Raw genomic sequence first — 19674 nt, forward strand, 5'->3', positions numbered from 1 at the left:
CAAAGCAGCTTACAATAACTTTCCTTTCCCTTCCTCTCCCCACATTAGGCACCCTGCGAGGTAGGTGGGGCTGAGAGAATTGTGTCTGGCCCAAGGTTACCCAGCTGGATGCATGTGGAGGATGAGTAGGGAATCAAACCCAGTCTACCACTACACCACATTGGCTAACCAGCATTTGCTGCACACACTGCAGTTACCATGATGCTTGAAGGGAGCCCTACTCTGTTACTAAGCTATGTGCCATAGTCTTGTCCTGAGTATTCTGGTGGTCATAATAAAAAAATTTTGGGGGAAAATGCCCATTTTCAAAACGTTATAGTTTTCAGTAATTGCTACTGAATACTTTCCTCAATGCCTTTTACAAATGAATAACAAAAGGGTATTCACAAGAGCATGGAACGTAAATAGATTAAGCTGAAGCGTTGCAGTTCAACATAAATATTAGAAGCATTTCTCAATTTTCTTTTAAGCTGTAGAAAAAAATTTTTTTTAAATTAAAGGTCTCCATTCAATGCATCTTAGGCTTTCACCGGTTTTGTTTTCATGTGTGCAACCTTTACAACAGTTTTCTGTCTTTCTTACTTGCTCTTTCCATTCACTTAATTAAATGGAGAAAGGGCACAGATGCATGCAAATATTTGCGCCCTCTGTGTTTTATTGAAAGACTCTTCTTTATTTTGCAAAAAGGTCACCTGTTCTCTTTTCAGTTCATTCAGTTCAGGACATTCACTGTTATTACATCCCAAATGTAAAACTGAAATAGATACTCTCAGGCCATATTTACAGGGCAGTCCTGTAATTGAACAATTCTGAGAATGCATATTTAATGCCCTGTCCTGTAATTTTGTTCTGCAAATGGATGATTGCCCTCCCTAGTAATCAAGGGTGTTTGTGTGTTTTACTTTGAGTGCTGACCAAAATAAAAAAAGGCTTTCATTACTGTTATTACTTGAGAGTGTTTCTTTTGGAGATGGATCTGAGGTACATACAGACGACAGGAAAAATATCTTTTGAAAATTTGGTCCCTGAGCTATTTGTTCATTTTATTAAGGCAAAAGAACTGCTTCTCTTCAGAAGCCTAAATATTATATAGGGAGGGGGTTGATTTTCAGGAAAAAAAGAATATATATTTCAAAAGAAGGCTTCATGTTACTGACTTCATTGCCAAAATAATGGTGAATGCAAATAGAGTTTCATAACCCAAAGGGATCATTCTTAGTGAAATAATTTTATGATGCAGTTTCTACTAAGTTTATCATTCTCATTAGTAAATATATATATATAGTATATAACACATTATCTCATTCTTGTATTACTTTAGAGGTGTCTTGTTGAAATGCTGAATTTCAGCATTTCAGTATGGGTCTTGGACAGTTCCGGTCCCATTCAATTTGACATCTCAATATTTTTCACACCTCAAAGTTCGTAAGAGAATGTAGATGCTGATAAATTAATTCAGCAAAAGGTCATGCTTAATAGGCATAATATACATATATGCACAGAGTATAGAAGCTTTTCTTTAGACCATTATCAAGGGCACATCTGTAAAGCACTATATCTTGTTGTTCCTTGTAATCTTCAGTCCTTACTAAGTCTGCCACTCATGGCAGATAGGAACAACAAGGAGACCAGTAGTAGGAAGTAATACTAAAGTCCATTCCGCACAACTTAAATGTAGCTGAATTGTAACACTTTGTAAACACTACATTTTTTGACATTATTCACGTCATACACAAAGCACAGCACTTCAGCAACACTCCCGCAACATTCGCTTTTTTATAGCACTTCGGAGGGAATCGTAAAAAGTGGATTCCCCCTAAAAATAGCGCTTGACTCCTGCGAACAACCTGCAACACATCAGCAAAAGACATGTGTGTTCTCAAAATAGCGTTAGGAAGAAAGTCCCTCCTCTGCTTCCGCCCCCAAGCTTCCGGGAGATAGGAATGCCTTTTTTTTGTACAAACCGTATAAAGCAACGAACAAGTGAGCACGCTTTTAGTTCAACAGAAGGTTTTAAACTTTAAAGCATCATAACATCACAGAGTCCCTTGCTCACCATGTTCCCAAATGTTGCCCTGCCTGCACTAACATGCATTGTATGTTTTTTTTTCCTTGGAGACACATGTCAACGATTACACGCATATTCTATTCTATTAATAGAATAGAATATTCTATTCTATTATTAAACAGCAGGTTCTATTAATTAGCGTGGATGGAGGAATTGTGAAAGCTCCCTCTGCGGGCTTTTTTCCATCTCCAATGAATACTTCCCCCCTGTTTTAGCCTTGTGTAAAAAGTCATTTTTTGGGGGCGGGAATTACAATGAAACACAGTTCCGTGTGAAGCAAAGAAGCAATGAATTAACACATATTGGTTGCCATGTGTTTTTTTCGGATTTTTTAAAAAAAAGATTTAAAGGGAAAGGGGCATTTTGGAGCCATGAGGGGGGTCCGTTTGATAGGCTCTTTGGTTTGATTGATGAGCTGAGGCAGGCAGAAGCACCACAAATTTAGAGCGCCTTGTTTGCAATTCCTGCAAGAAACATGTGCGTTACCCAAAAAGTGCTACGAGTGCATGAATATTGTGCTACAATTTGCACTGTGCAAAATGTCAAAATTCCACTACAAATCGTGGTGGTTCAGGCTGCCGTGGACATCCAGCTACATTGGCAGATGTGCGGAATGAACCTCGGTTATGCTATTGCCTAGCAATGGTTGGTGTGCTTTCTAAGTGCTTTGATAGGGCAGAGGCAGTAAAAAAGCTTAAAAGGTTGCTGAGTAATAGGTCCAGCTCCTCATCACCCTTCCCACACATAACCTACCAGCCATATGGAACTTTTAAGCGCAGCAGGCTTTTAGATCACAACAGAAGGGCTACAGCCAAGTGTTAAAGCAAATGCTTAGCTCTCAGAAAGTGCCAGTTTAATCTCTGACATTTGCAGTGAAAAGAGCTCTGGTTTGCCTGGAGCTATGAAGAGCTACTCGGAATCGAAGCAGACAGTCCTAGGCTTGATGGACCAGTGGCCTTATTTGGTATTTGGCAGGCCAGATGGCACCTCCTCCATCACTAAATTTACTCTGAGCACTACTAGTTGTTTTAGGTACTTTATGGCAGCAGCTAGGCTGGATTAACTCTTGACAGAATTTAGATCTGCAAAGAGGGGGAGGACCAGCTGCTCAAAGAATAAAATAGATTTTTAAAGAATTGAAACAATTCTAAAGAATGAGAAGGGTCCTAGTTTAACTGTGTAACTATTCTGTTGTCTTCATTCTATCTGTTTAGGAGGCAAACAAGGAAGAAAAATGCTCCAAGGAGCAAGATGTCTCCTACTGAGCCAATCAGGACACTGGAGGAGAGTATTTGAAAAATATCAGGAAGTTCCTATTCTGACTATGCTAAATACACATCTCTTCTGATGCCCCCTGTAGGATATCCTTTATATGCCTTTGACTCATGCACATTCCATATTTTACATATTCTAACATTAAGTTTATCATTACAGTAAGTATGCTGTAGAGCAGGTTAGTGTCTCTATGTGAAGCATGGAATAAATTGAGATTCCCCACAGTTTAGTCATGCACACAGTTTTTTGTTGATTAGTGGCTTTTCCAGTGTAGGAAATTTTTACAAGCTAGAAGTATGGTAAGTGGACATACAAAAAAGAATTAGTAGGGCAGATGGATAGGGCTGCTTATTACTCATGTTATTGTCTTGCAAAAGGGGGTTGCAAAAAGAGCTGTTAAAAAACCCTATAATATGAATATTAACAAACTAAATTGACCTATACAAATCCAACCAGTAGAAAAATGCTTAACACGAACTAGGCAGCCCTCTTCTGAAGGGCAGAACGGGGTTAGCTGGAAAGGCCTTTTTGTCTGTACTGTGTCTGTGGTGTACCAAGGGTGGGACAGGGGGTGCACTCCTGTCCTGGGTGCAGGTTGAGGAAGCCTTTTGAAGGAGGATTGTTAAAGCCATTGTCATACTATGTCCGGCTGAACAGGTTTTCTTTTATATTTAAAGAGTGCAGTTCTGTCTGAAACCACTAGGGACACAGGGAATTCTAAGCATAGCAAAAAGCATTCTAGGATCAGCTAGACCTCTCTTTCTCCAAGACTGAGGCAAACATGCTTAACAGATCATACAACCAAGCCAACATGCTGATAGCTGCTACATTAATCACTAGCCAGCAGGTCATTTTATCCAATACTCTAGCTTATGTATTCCTAACCAGGGTTCTGAGGAACTCTGGGTTTACATGAGAGCTCCCCAGGGTTCATGCAGCCTTTCCTAGAACTTTGGATGGCTGGTGACATTGCTAGACATCACTGGAGCCCACTACCCCTGAAGGGGCATGTCACCATTTCCAGAGTTCCTTGAAGCCTGATTTTTTTCCAGAGGTCCCACCACAGTCAAAAGGTTGAAAAAGGCTGAGGGGCTTTCCACACTCCTTCAAAATCGCACAATGGTTGCCAATTGAAAACGCTACTGATCTGCCATTATGCACAACGTCGTTGACAATCTGCCACACACCTGAAACCGATCCGCAAAAAGCGCTTCCTTGTAGCGCTTTCAGGGAAATCCCCAAAAGTTGATTCACCCTCCGGAAAGCGCTACACTCCTGCAACCAATCTGCAACACTAGCGGGAAAGTTCTGTGCGTTACCATTGTTGTAGTTTCTACAAATTCCCTCCCCCTGGCTCTCTCCTCTGATCTTCCAGCGAAGCGATCGCCATTTTTTTTCTCCGAGCGAGCGGAGATCAACGCACCGGCGACCCTCCTTTTAGCCAGTGAGGCTTCCCCAGCTGCAGTCCCTCTCCAGAGCTGTTTACAGTCACTAAGCACAAACAACAGAGAAGCCCGTTTGCTGATGTATTTTCCCTTTATTTTTCACACTGTTTTCGGCCGAAAATCGGGCCCGTGAGGGGGGGGGTTTCACTCGGGGGGGAGCGTGGCAACGATGAAACGGCAGCTCAAACACACCTGCCAGCTGGATGGGTCTCTCTGTTGCAACGAAGCAACGCATATGCGTTGCAACGTGTGTGTGTGTGTTTTTTTTTAACTTTCTTAAAGGGAAAGGGGATGTTTGGGAGCATGCTAACGGCCGCCCATTGGCTGCTTGACGGCCAGGGGCGGGACGAGCTCGGCAATAGCGCTTCCTTTCTAGCGATTTTTGCCGAGACCGGAAGCCTGTGGGAAATGATAGAAACGCAACTGGATTCCACTACAAAGGCAGGTATGCATAACGACGAATTCCACTATTTTAAATGGCGATTTTTTGTTCAGCAAACAATTTGCTACAAGGATCCCGGTGCGGAAAGCCCCAGAGTTTTCTTTCTTCCTTTCCTTGCTCAGTGAGATGTTGCAAAACAGTAGTTAGGGTGCTGCAGCAAGATAAAACAACCTTTCCCTCTCTTAATTCTTTTCCACATGTTTCTCATTCATTTCTGTTTTTTCCATACCCTCCACTTTTATTTTCATCATCTCATCCCTAGCAAACCTTTGTTAATAGTATGAAAAAAAGGCACTGGGTTTGCTGAGTTTCCAAAAAAACCCTCCCCTTTGCTTTGACTGTGATTTGGAAATTGACATCAGCTGCCATTGCCATAATATCACTGGGCTTCCTCGTCATTATTATTATTGTTATTGTTATTATTATTATTAGATTTATTCCCCGCCACTCCCTTGCGGCTCGTGGCGGGTTACAACATCTTAAAACCCCATTAAAATCCATTAAAACAATAATTACAATTTTAACATAACTAACTAACATGGCAAGATCGGCTAATCAACTTCCCCCCTCCCACTTCTGGCGGGTGGAGAGGGGATCCTGATGGTTCCTAGTCCCAAATCCCGGGGGGGCATAGGTGTCAGCCTTGGTCTCAACCATAAACCTGGCGGAAGAGCTCCGTTTTGCAGGCCCTGCAGAACAATGGAAGGTCCCGCAGGGCCCGCAGCTCTCCCGGGAGCTCATTCCACCAGGCAGGGGCCAGGACCGAAAAGGCCCTGGTCCTGGTCGAGGCCAGACGTGCTTCCCTAGGGCCGGGAACGACCAACAGATTTTCACCCGCAGAACGCAAGGCCCTGCGAGGGGCATAGGGCGATCCCTCAGGTATGTGGGTCCCAACTCGCGTATAGCCTTGAAGGTTAGAACCAAAACCTTGAACCGGATCCGGGTAGCAATTGGCAACCAGTGCAGCTGCCTCAGCACTGGCTGAATGTGGGCCCTCCAAGGTGTATCAGTGAGGACCCTAGCAGCTGCGTTTTGCACTAGCTGAAGTTTCCGGATCAAGGACAAGGGAAGGCCCGCGTAGAGCGAGTTACAGAAATCTATTTTGGAGGTCATGCTGATTGCACTGATACTGCTGGGTACTCTGTATATTGCACTGGTTCTTTTGGGTTTGCAAAAATCCCCCTCTCCATTTCTACTACAGAGGTTCTCTTTTTTGAGTTTAGTCTTTTAGAAACAATGGAAGGTAGGAGCACTTTCTTTGCGGGATAGTTCATTTCTTAACATCCAGCCTAGTGAATGATTATTACTGAAAATAATTTTGTTATTTAGAGGAGGTGCCCTGACCTAGATAAATGTAGCTGTCATGTGTTGGTTACATGAAAATTATTTGGTTATTTAGCTGAAACCATGGTTGGATTATTAATCTGCGGTTCAAACCCTTCAAATACGAATGCCACAATCGAGCCGCATGATCTTCCGAAAAAAACTATGCTGGTGGAGGACAGCTTGTGAGAACAACACAGCTTCCTTGGTGCAACTTCCACATTGACTAGTGCTCATAGCATTGTCTTGAAGATCCATGTGTTGAAAAGGAGTCATATAAATCTTTTAAATAAATACAGGCACCTTGTTGTCACTTCCCCCTCTTTGGCACCACCTATAAATAGGAGAACATGTTGTCATATTATATATATATATATATATATATATATATATATTCCAGTACCCGTCCTGGTAAAATTAAAGTGTTTAATTGAAACCATTCCCATTAGCATGAGAAAAGAAATTTCAGAACATTTTTTGCCAGCTGATTTTCAGTTTTTGAAGCATAACCTTTGGCAACATCACATGCCCTATGGAGTAGTAATTATTCACAAGAATCAATCCTGTAATTATCATTTGTGTAATTAATATAGCAAATAATAGCTTTTCTGTGTCTTAAATCTGTGCTCTGTAACAAGAAAAACTTGTTTAACATTCCATCTGTCTGTCTCTTGGAGACTATGGCCAGTTGTATAGGATCTATGTGACAGTGGGTTAAACCTATTTCAATATAACTGTCTGTTTCTTCGCTAATTTGTCCGTACATGATCTTGAAGAAGCACTAACTACTGAGAATTTGCATTACTGCACATATGTGAAAAGTAATCTCTCATGATGACACAGTTTATCTTATTCTTCCTCAAAAGGACACCATGGTTTAATGGATGGGGCTTTAACTTACCCAGAGGTCAATCTTTACTGGACAAATGGAACCTTATTCCTGAAGGCATTGATATATTAATGACCCACGGACCTCCTCTTGGTAAGTAATACTAAAGCTGATACTGTCCAGATATCTTAAGACAAGAGTAAGCATTTTAGTTAAGTATAATCAACAATATGTATTTGTAAGGAGAAAAATATGGTTGCCTCTCAGTTCTATAGAATGGAGTCAATACACTGGACTTACTAAATAAGTTAGCAGAATTCTTACATTTTCTCTTGCTAACAGTACAGGATGTTTTTGTGGGGGGCTATTTCTGCTTTTCTAGTGGTACAGAAATTCATATTGTGTTTTCCTGGATTCCGAAGCCCAGCATTCAAAGGGGAGATGGCTATAGGGAGATCCATGTGGTCCGGGTGTCACACAGATTCTGTTGCTGAAAGTGTCAAAACCCTTATTGAAGTTTTGCCATGTGTCCTGCTTGATGTTTTACCCTGTATCATTTACTGCTTCTGCTTGCAAGGTGGTCTCTCATGGCCCATTAGTGTTCTGTCTTTGGTCCTGTACTTGGCTCCTTCCTGTATAGATCTTAAATGTGAAAACCACACTGTCTTCCCCCTTGCCCTGGGAACAGTTTCGGATGCCTTGGAGCCAGGACAGCTGTTTCATCAACATGGGCCATTTGTGCCCTAATGATTTGGCTCTGGGAGGGGCTGAGAGCTTTGGCCTGATAAGGGGGGGGGGTGCTTGCATAGGATCTCCAGCCATAGCAAGGACCCAGTGATGATGTGATGAATGTTTCAATAAAGTATTTCCTTTCCCTAAACAAAGTTCGAATATTGGAAGCGTTTGTGGATTCTCACAGGAAGATTCCATTGCCTCTGACACTGTATGCATATTATGCTAGCAGCTTGGATCTGGCTCTCCATGAATTTATCCCATAATGCTACTGTACAGAGCCAGTGCCATATAAGAGGAGCAGTTCTGCTATTCATTCATGACCCAGTTTGACTTAGGGGTGACTTTACCCAATTGTGCCCAGCCATGAGGTAATGGCTGATTAAATGTCAGAGCTGCTGTTGGAAGGAGCAATGTGAAACAAGTTCCCACACACTGGTCCTATAATATATAAAGGGTACACATCACAGGTTATGTTAGCAGTAGGAAGAGAGAGGGGACATGATTGCTGTCTTTAAGTATTTGAAAAGGTAGTTACTTAGAGGAGGGCAGGGGAAGGTTCCTGTCAGCAGCAGCGGATAGTGGGTTTAAATTATGCGTAGAATGATACCAGCTAGATATCGGGGTGGGGATGGGGATTCAGTCAGAGAAGTTCAGCAGTGGAATCAGCTGCCTAAAGAGCTCTCCCCTCACTGGCAGTCTCCAAGCAGTGGCTGGACAGAAACTTATCAAGGATGCTTTAAGCTGAACCTACATTGAGCAGAGGGTTGGACTAGATGGCCTGCATGCCTGCTCCTATTCTATGGTTCAGGTGTGCTTCTATAACAAATTTCTTCATCATGCATAAAATGCTGAAGCTGAACTTCAGCGTACCAATCATAAAATGGGCAACCAGTGACGCTGAGTACATATATTAGACTGTTCTTCAAAAGAGAAATGTCCCTAGCTTTTCAGAAAAATCTGAAAACTTTCTTTAAAAGGCAGGGGTCATTTAAAATTTGCCAAAGTTAAAGACGAATAAGATCTCACGACAGTAGGCCTTCATAGAATATTTAGGCCTCAATGGAATCTTAAATTGGAAGGGCCCATACAGACCATCCAACCTCCTGCTCAATGCATCCTGGAGAAGTATTTGTCCAGCCTTTGCTTGAAGATTGTCAGTGAGGGAGAGCTCAACCTCCTTAGGCAGCCGATTCTACTGCTGAACTACCCTGACTGTCAAATTTCCCCCCTGATATCTAGCCAGTACCATTCTACACATAGTTTAAAACCATTGCTGTGGTTCCCATCTTCAGCTGCCAACAAAAACCATTCCCTACCCTCCTCCATATCTGAAGAGAGCAAAGTCATGAAATCTCAGATGCGAGTGGAGAAGGAACCAGTGATGGTTGGTATAGAGGTAGCTGGCAATGACTGCCAGGAGGTAGCACCAGCAATGGCTATTGTCACTCCTTTCAAGAGGGCAAGAAGAAACTGAACTCCACTAAAGTTTGTTTATTAGTAACAATGATGAGGAATGTACAGCTTCCATTCAGTTTTGATTTGGTTCTTCCACCTCTCAGGTGTTTCTACCTTTCTGACCTTTAAAATATAAGAAACCAGGCCATGGACTTATGTAGTAACTGATGTCTGTTTTTATTTATTTATTTATATTAGCTTTTCTTAACTGCCACTCCCAGACCCTGCCAGCTCGTGGCGGTTTACAATAAACCCATCTGGAACAGCTTTGCTGTACAGTATAAAAAGCTAAGGCCTAGGTTTATGAAAATGCTGTTCATATCTGAATTAAGTAATTCAGTACTTTACATCATTCTGTTTGGTACTTTGAATTTCTAGCACATACAGAGTACTAAGGCTGAAACTGGTTACAGTGTGATGGCACAACTATAATAAGCAGTCAAGGCTACCTTAGCATATTCCACCATGGGGGGAAAAAACAGAGCGGCACTGTTACTGCCGGGAATAAATGTCACTGAACCTCAAGTAATACAAAAGAATATATAGCTGTAGTTTAATAAATCAAATGGAGAAAAAATGTTAATTGGGAAGGAGGGGGGCAGACTTCAAAGGGAAAAAAATCTCCAAGAAGAGACAAAATGAAAAGTTTCTTAAAAGCCATTGTATGCATTAATGGAGATGTTAGGATTACAGATAATGCAATAAACCTTCAGTGAATTATGGCTTCCTGAAAGTCTATGTGAAACCTTACCTGAATAGAGAAAATTAAGAGTATTGATTTCATTTTGCTTTTAGGGTTTCGAGACTGGGTTCCAAAGGAGCTCCAGAGAGTTGGCTGCGTGGAACTGTTAAACACAGTACAGAGGCGAGTAAGACCCAAACTCCATGTCTTCGGAGGAATCCATGAAGGTAAGAAATAAACTTGATACCTTCTTTAAGAAAATGGCAGAATATAAAATTGCACTAGAAGACTTTCAAATAATTGCCAAGCACAATCTATGTTACAGTCACTGCTAGACTGGATTATTGTGACTTGTTTTACCCTTGGCTCTAATCTGGAAATTACTAGTCCCAAAAACTGCTGCATGAGTCCTCCCTAAGACACCATGTAGTACCTATATAAGACCAGTATTGCAACAGCTACATTGGCTCCCAGTAGTGTACCAGGTTCGGTTCAACTTTTAAGATGCGGTCAGGGACCTCCATATTGAAGGGTCCACTTGTCTGGATATGTCCACCAGAGAACATTCCAGTAGGTTTCAGCCAATCAACTAGTAGTCCCCAGCTCCCCAAAAGTGTGGCTGTCCTCAACCAGGGCCAGGGCCTTTTCTGCCCTGGGCCCTGCCTGGTGGAATGAGCTTCCAAAGAACATCAAGGCCCTGACAGAACTGACACAGTTCCACAGGGTTTGCAAGATGGAGCTCTTCTGCCAGGCATACAGTTGAAGAGTCTTTTGACTAGACCTCCCCGAACTTGGGAGCCAAAGGCCACATTTATATGATTTAAATTCTGAGAGGAAAACTTGATCCTTTTGAAGGACTTCATTAACAATACAATAAGTTGAAAAACAACCACTGAGGAAAACCCACTTGAAAACGGTTCAATCTAGAGGCCGTTCTGGTTGTTCTTATATACATATATATATAAAAGAAGAGATAAGAAACGTTTATTTATATTTATTGTGAAAATGTTTAGTATAGCCCAGGATAGGTTCTGTTTTCTGTTACAATAATTTTGAACCGCCCCTTGTTTTCGAGGCATACACTTGAGGCCAATACACCAGGGAGGCATCATATGGGCCTCCCCTGCCAGAATTGGGTTCTCCTCCTATTCTCCTAATGCGGAGACCATTCGACAACAACACTGCTCTAAACTAATTTAAATAATGTTGTACTGTTAGCTTCTACAGGTCTTTAATGTACTTATTGTATTAATAGTTATTATATGGTTGTATTATATATTGTTCTAAGCCTTCCCGAGGTGACTGGCTCAATAGAGTGGCCTATAAATGCAAGTGTGTGTGTGTAAAAATTAAATACAGGAAATGTTTAATCAAAACATTTTATTAATTGAATCCCAGTAAAAAAAGCTCCACTGGCAGAAGGATTTCCATCAGCAAAAAATCCCTCCTCCATCAGCAGAAATTATGTGATAATTCAGGAATTCTAATACATACATGTCACAAAATTGACACCATATTTCAAACATTTTAAGTTCTTGTGTATGGTTTTAAGGTTGTACTCTATAGTTAATCATTTTTTATGACATTTGTATTTAATATTATTGTACACTGCTTTAACATGGAAGGGAGCGGCTGTATGTAAATGTCTTAAATAAATCTACCTAGAGACCAGTAACTATCGGGCAAATCTGGAGACAACTATTAAAATAAAAACATAGTTCAGTACCTTTATTGACATAAATATTAAAACCATATAATTGGGAGGAACTCAACGGCTCTAGCTTCCTCCCATTTATCTAGTATTCACATATTCTCTACAGTCCAGACCAGAATATTCCAAACAGGCCCTTTTCATAAATGTATATAATATATATTGGAGTATGAGAAATTCTCAGTGAAGGCTAAACTAATGTGGAATGAGGAGGATCATGGACCAATATCACTGCTCAGGTGGAGCACAGCAGTCGTTGCTAGGTCTCCCACTGTAGTGGGAGTGACATCATATTCTATAGGAATGTATAGAGTTTCTGGTGGTCTCATGAGCATTATGATGTCACTTCTGGGTTTCCCTGGAAGTGACATTACATCATCTGTGGCCCCTCCTTTTATCCACTGGATACCAGGGTATGCAGAAACTGCAGTGCCCTCGAAAATAACACTCAATGAGGTGTAAACCGTTGCTAGATAGTAAGATCAATGTCCTTTTCCTTTTGCTCTAGCTAGAAACCTGTGAGATATGAAAATGTAAAGAACCTCTTTAAACCATTTAGAGTCAGTCAAATAAAATGAAAGAACCCATTGATTGTGATTTTACTTCATCGACAGGCTTCTTTCGGTATATCTTCCTTTTGGAAAGTCAAGGGCATGAACAGCATAACTATGAAACAGTCAGGCAGATGGTGAAATAAAACCGTGGTGAAAGGGAATTTTAAAAACATTCTGGATTAAGTTCCATATTGTGATATTTATTTTTATTTTTTTTATCCTGTACAGTGTTTCACAGAAGCTTTTCAAAACATTCAGCCCTTGTTAATTTCAGGCCAAGGAAAATTTCTAGCTCAATAAGCTGCTGTGGCAGGGAGCAAGAGAGATTACTTAAAATACATTGTGTAAGACTTTTTTAAATATTTAATGAACTTTAGTGGCTTTTATATCCTAGTGAGATAAATACTAGCAGAGAGAGAGCAAGACTTTGTGACCCTAGGACTAAAAATTACACATTTAAATGCTTTATATTTCACCCCCTCTGGAGATTTCTGTGCTGACTCTAATTAAGCTCTCCATAGGCTCACAGGGTTGGAGAACTTCACAGAGGAGAATATTGCTCACAAGCTTGGCATTGTTGATTTTTTCCCAAAGTCCACATGACTTTAATGCAAATGAATTTTTATGTCTGGGTTATAAAGTCCTGTAAATAAGGAATTTATGATGAAAGCACTGGCATAGTCTTAACCATGGCAGTTTCCAGACAAGAACTCTTATGTGTCTAGGAAAAGTTTGAATGGTTTTGTATAAATATTAATGTTCAGATATCCATGCTAAGTGAACACCAGGAAAAAAAACCCTAACAACAACATGCAAATTGCCTGCCTCTTTAGTAGTTGCTGCACAAGATGAAAGTAATCAAACTTCCAGTGACATTATTGTTAGACTGATGGAAAACAAAGGGCTGTTAGCATGGGAGATGGTTATGAAAAACTACTGTGAGGCACAGCACTATGCAGTTAGAGTATACGAGTCGGATAGACATGCATCCTGTAAATGTACAAGGAATTTACTGAGTATTCAAGAGCCCTAATACAATTCAGATTGTGCTCTGTCCCCACCAAAGACAAAAAAGCGGCTCATTAAAATAAGGGGGATAACATTTGGCCTATATTCAATTTTAGACATCTCAGTCCAGTTAGTCATCATATGCATACAGAGTCAACCTTAATGGAGAATCACATCTGCCCACTGGGGTTGTACTCCAACTGCCTAGCTGCCTGATTTTTTAAAGTAAAATAAAATATTTAAATCCTGCTTTTCTCCCAATCAGTAGAACTCAAAGTGGCTTACAACATTAAAACCAGAGAAATCTCAGTTCACAGAAATACATTTCATATCAGAAGACAGCAAGCCATTAACCATCACATTAACTAATTGCCACTAAGGAGCTTCCAGAAGCACACTGGAAAAGCTCCACTTTGGACAGCCAGCAATAGTGGACAGAGTGCCAGACTAGGCTTCTTTAAAACCTGGGATCTCATCCCCACCTCTGCCATGGAAGCTCATTGGTGGCCTCGGGCCAGCCATTCTCTTACCCTAATATATTTAATAGGGCGGTGGTTGTGAGTGTAGAATATCATTCAAAGCCACTTTAAGTTCCTGTTGTGAACTGGCCCTAGAAACAATAATTTAACAGCTCCCTTTCCTATGTTTGAAATCAAGAGTAGAAACAGCTATGGTCTGGTTCACACTTTCAAGATTCTTATGTCCCTCTGCTATTTCTATGCATTTTTTTTGCTGGTTGTATGAGGATGATATCTGTCCATTCAGCATATTGACAGGTTTCCATATAGCTTTTCAGTGTCAGTGTGAATGCAGAAGCATTTGCAACAGCAGTGTATCCACACAGCAGTTTTCCCTATACTTTCCTTGTGGAGCTCTCCTTCCCCTACACTCTCTGGCAGGAGTCCCCAGTGTGGTGCCCATGGGGGTAACCTGCTAAAAACCTTTTGTGGCAGTCATTGGTTGCATCCACCACCCTGTGTTAGAATGCCAAAGGTGCCGATAGGCTCAAAAAGGCTGGTGATCCATGCTCTATTGCCACAAACTACTAGTTTCTATATATTTGTTGCTGTCATTTTTTTAAGGTCTCTGTTGACGTCTGTAGAAAGCAGTTGACTACGTAAACTGCATCCAGATGGAGTGACTGGTTAGAGGAAATTTTATCTGTTGTTAAGAGTTACAGCATTCAAAAAATCAGTCTAATTAGTTTAGATATACAGCAAATGAAGTTCAATGTCAGAAGGACTGAAAATGAGTTTGGCTACTCTGTTCATGAGTTTGGCTACTTAATAGTATGTAAGCAGTAGGAGTGCAGATATAGATTTGCTTATTTATGTATAAAGCTGAAAAAAATTAAAATAAAACAACAGGAGCAGATACACTTAACTGAGTGTTCCCAGGTACAGCTGAAAGCCCAAATGAACATTGCACAGATGATGGATCTCTGGTCTGTGTGGCTGCAATCCAGATTGGGGCCACATGGGAAAGAGAGAGCAGATTTAATTTTTGAATCCCTGCTCTGTTTTGCAAACCAAAATCAGGTCGCCATACCTAGAAGTGCTTAAGAAGGAAAAAGACATACACTTTAAAAACCTTTTTCATATGAAATGCTAATAAATATACTGGGAGCCTGTGAAAGTAAGAGGGAGTTGCAGGATTAAATAACAATTTTAGCATATGTGCTGCCAAAGCAAGCACAGCAGGGTTAAATGTCCTGTCTTGTTCCAACATGGCTCAAATCCAAACTGTAGCTGCATTTGTGCACAGTTGAGCTTTTACAGTCTAACAAAGATTTGTGATCTTCATCCCATTTGTTTTGGCCCTAAATGACAGGAAAATAAGGCTGGTCGTGTGTCATTATTTGGGAAGACATTCCATTTTATTTCTAAGCGAACACACATAAGATAACTCAACAAGGTGTGCCTTGCCCCGATTCATCCTATTATTCCTGAAACATTTCAGGTCGCTAAAGAGCCAAGGAACCCTGGGCATTCTTTTTTTGTTTTGTTTTTTGGGGTGGGGTGGGGTGGGGGGAGGCTTCTTTGACATTTAGTTCTGCAACCAAGCTATGGCTTCTTTAGCTCCCAAACTCCAATTTAAAAAACAAACTAACAGGTAGCCTTTATATATGTAGAAATGCATTGCATGTTTGAATCTGGAAGTAATGTGGAGTGTTCCAAAGCTTTTGAACGGCTTTGCTGAACTTGCTCCAAAGCCTTGCTTACAAGAAGCCTCTTTCTTTCCAGCTGCCACCCCCGGGCACTGTACTAGGTCAGCATTGTTTGTTTACATTACAGTAAGTGTGACACATTTTCCCTACAGGTTACGGCATTATGACAGACGGTTATACAACGTACATTAATGCCTCGACATGTACAGTCAGCTTTCAACCAACCAACCCGCCAATTATATTTGACCTTCCAACCCCGCAAGGATCCTGAAGCACTACAGCAGTGGGGGAAGGTCCACAAACTGCCATTTTTCTAATTAAAGAAAACATCCATTCTCTTAACATGTTTCTTTACAAATGATGTGGGGCTTTTTTGTAAATTGTTCGTACAAAAGGAACAGATAGAGGTTGTGCTTTTTTTTTGGAAATGCAGCATCCATTTGAAATTGATAAAGCATTGTGAATTTGTAAAATGAAGTTTTATGCTTTCTTAATGAACTTGCCATTGTAAATCGTTCGTGTTCTCAAAAGGACAGCCAAGCTTTCTTTTAATGAGTGAGACACCTTATTTTAATATTATTAAATAAGCTTAAAAAGGCAGTGTTTGAAAAAAAACACCCAACTTTGCACAACTATTGTTTGATTTTTTTAAAAATAATAATAATAATAAAATAATATTTCTAGTGTTAAATGCCACCCTCTTCCCTCCTGTTTTTGGTTTCATAGGTATGCTCCCCAAGCCAGAGTTTTGTACATGTTCTTATGCATACAACAGGCCATTGCATCCAATGGGGTTACATGCACTTATGCCCACAGAGGTCAGTGGACTTAAATGCACCTAACTCTCTTGGGATAGTGGTCACAGAGATATTTGGCAGGAGGAGGGATGGCCATTTGTCTCCATGATGCTGATCTGCACACTTCACTGTATGCATCAGTTATCTTAATGAAGGAAGAGGCCCTTCTTGGGCAGAAGGGCTCTAGTCCGCATCAGAGCTTCTGCACTCACAACTGATGGTGTGCTCAGGACGATGGTCCATTTTCCCCCTGATACATATGCTGCCTATTAATGGTAATGAATCTGTGAGGGGGAAACAAACTTCTAGGTTTAGTTTGTCTCTGCGTACTTTAATGGCCAATTAGATAGCTGCATCTTGTATGTGAAAATCTAAATTGTCACTGTATTGGTGAGTTTCTTAAATTATTTCAGCTTTAAAAATACGGGGATGAAAGCTGCAGTGAGCAGGTGTTCCATGCAGTAAAAACATGTAAATGCGGACTCCTTTTAAATATGGATTTTATATATATGTATTTTTTGTGCAGTATAACTAAGCTAGACATTTAATAGTGCCAGTGTAGCATCTGCAAAATTATGCTGTACAGCACATCTAAATTATGAAGGATGTGACACTTTTTTCCAAGCGCTCAAGGCCTTCAAGAGCTTGAGTTAAAATCTTGGTGCAGTTTCAGCCATGTATAGAATCAAATGAATACAATCAAGCCTATCTAAAATAAGGCTTTGTTGTCCTTTATATTTAAAAATATTATTGAATTGTCTTTCCATTTCTTTTTTCCTTATTTTGCACTGTGTGTAAATGCAATCTTGCTAGCACAAAATATTGTTGCAAATAGTTATTTCTGTTCTACCACTGTAAATGCTATTGAGCTTTATTCTGTTTTATGTTACCTTAATGGAATTTAGGAAAGCAGTTGTTTCTTTTAAAGTTATTGCGATATTATATATCTAGCGGCCTTTATATGCAAATAAAATTGCAAGATTTTTAAATACCTCTCATTTGGAAATTCTTTTTCTACTTTACATAGCTTACCTTCTGAAAGTTGCAAACTATGTGAATGCTTTACCAATTTTGTGAAATAGTACTTCTAAATGTAGTGGCTCTTCTAAATCCTGGATTGCTTGACCCAGTTAGGGGTTATATAAGCAGAGGCACAAAACCCCCTACTGGATCTGAGTCTCCCCATTCCCCACTAAGCAGTTGAGAAGCTGGGTTCCAGGCTGCTTTTCTAAAGCTGCACATCTGCATACCGGGTGCACCCTGCATAGTGTGAATTGGGGCCACTGTGGATATTAATACTGCTACTATTCTACACAGTCCAACTGCCTGTGATCATGACTTTACTGTGGACTCTCTTTAGAAACCTGGCATATTTCTGCCATATTTATTTATTTCTTCATAATTACATTTATTTTCCACCACTCCCATTGATGTGGCTTGTGGTGGATAACAATAGATGACCCACAATAAAATCCTACTAAAACAATGATAAAATCCGTCTAACCCACCCCCTCCCCCCATACCACAGACCCTGAAGAAGAAGAATATTTAGTTCTTATATGCTGCTTTTCACTACCCAAAAGAGTCTCAAAGTGGCTTACAGTCACCTTCCCTTTCCTCTCCCCACAACAGACACCCTGTGAGGTGAGTGAAGCTGAGAGAGCCCTGATATCACTGCAAGGTCATCCAGCTGGCTGCATGTGGGGGAGTGCATAATCGAACCCGGCACACCAGATTAGAAGTCCACACTCCTAACTACTGCACCAAACTGGCTGTGATACAGTGCCTCGGGGAATAAAGACCTGGCAGAAGAGCTCCATCTTGCAGGCCCTGTGGAACTGTGGAAGATCCATCAGGGCCTTCAGCATTCCTGTTAAAAAGCTTCCGAAACAGTGATTTCAATAAGTTGCAAAAGGATCTTATTTTGTGGTGGGTCGTATTTTTAATTAATATTTTTTATTTGAGTTGGAGACCTGTCTTGAGTCCCCAATACTGGCAAAATCAAGAAGAAATTACATGGATGAATGTTCTACACCCAGAAGTACCTCCTCTTGTAGGCTTAGGGCTCATAAACGATCAGCCCTTTCAATGATCGCAGTGGAGCTGTAACCAGTTTCAGGGAGGAATCAGCAGAAGTGTACAAGCAGAAGTGCCTTCTACTCAAGGTAGGGCTTTGCTGGATCTGATCTTTTGTTCTTTTTTGTGAGATGTAGACATTAAACTCGGGTATAAAAGGCATTAGGCCAATGACATTAGACATCTTCCTCCCTCTGATTTAAAGTTTGCATCCTGTTTTCTTGTTTCCAAATTATAGGAATGAGCAAAGTGGCATTAGTGCAGTCCTAAGCAGATCCACACCACTCTGAGCCAGTTTACTACAATGGACTTATTAGAGCTGTGTTTAAGATGTGTTTAAGATTGCCGTGAATCTCTCCATAGGGGAGATTTCATTACATGTATATTGCACATTCATCACTTGTTAAAATCAGTAGAACTTAGGAACAAACTAAGCATTGGAGCTTGGGACTGAATCCCTCATATATTTAAATGACTATAGACAGTAGCTACTGAAAGGAACAATTTGAATCAGGGCCCTGGATAATGATGGATTTAACCCTTATCCTGCTTATTACTAATATTAATCTATCCCAGGAAGTGCTATTTCCCCTGATAGAGAAACAATGCATAGTATTCCAGCAAAACAAATTGTCCTTCTGAGAAGATGGTTTATACGGGGTACAGGGTGTGAGTAAGATTTCAGGCTCACTGTTTGTGCCAGTCCAAATTCAGAGAGCATATGGGGAGGGCTGTTGCTTACAGAAGTATCAAGAGGCAGGAGAACTAATTATATTTCACCCCAGTTCATACATTCAAATCTGATAGTGCTGCATTTGCAAGAAAGCAGAATACTTGTAAGCCTTTCCCTTTTATACTTAGCTGAGTGAACTGAGCCTCTTCATAAATGTTTGATCAAATGTGTGTGGGGAGCAGTTTGTGTAATTTTCCATTGCTTTGGAAAATTACACAATGAACCACTCATTCATCATCATAGGGGCTGCGCATGCACAGGCCTGCTGCTTGGAACTTTTCTAGCTAAAAACTCCAAAAGAGGGCGCCTGACCATGGATGTGTAGGTTTTCCTGCCAGTCAGGTCACCTGATTATCGGGCAGAGCTCCCACCTC

The 19674-nt window shown here is 40.7% G+C and overlaps 1 protein-coding gene across 3 annotated transcripts in view; it reads left to right on the top strand.

The window, feature by feature from the left end:
• MPPED2 (metallophosphoesterase domain containing 2) overlaps positions 1-17482 on the top strand; it is a 197174-nt gene extending 179692 nt beyond the window's left edge. For all 3 annotated transcript variants that reach the window (XM_077321960.1, XM_077321963.1, XM_077321962.1), the window contains exons 5-7: positions 7420-7535; positions 10368-10481; positions 15847-17482. In XM_077321960.1, coding sequence (XP_077178075.1) covers positions 7420-7535; positions 10368-10481; positions 15847-15965 — 349 coding nt within the window. In that variant the 3' untranslated portion in view covers positions 15966-17482. The remainder of the gene's footprint in view (positions 1-7419; positions 7536-10367; positions 10482-15846) is intronic.
• Positions 17483-19674: the final 2192 nt, after the last annotated feature.

The sequence above is a fragment of the Paroedura picta genome, chromosome 2 (assembly GCF_049243985.1).
Source record: "Paroedura picta isolate Pp20150507F chromosome 2, Ppicta_v3.0, whole genome shotgun sequence".
Classification (NCBI taxonomy): Eukaryota; Metazoa; Chordata; class Lepidosauria; order Squamata; family Gekkonidae; genus Paroedura; species Paroedura picta.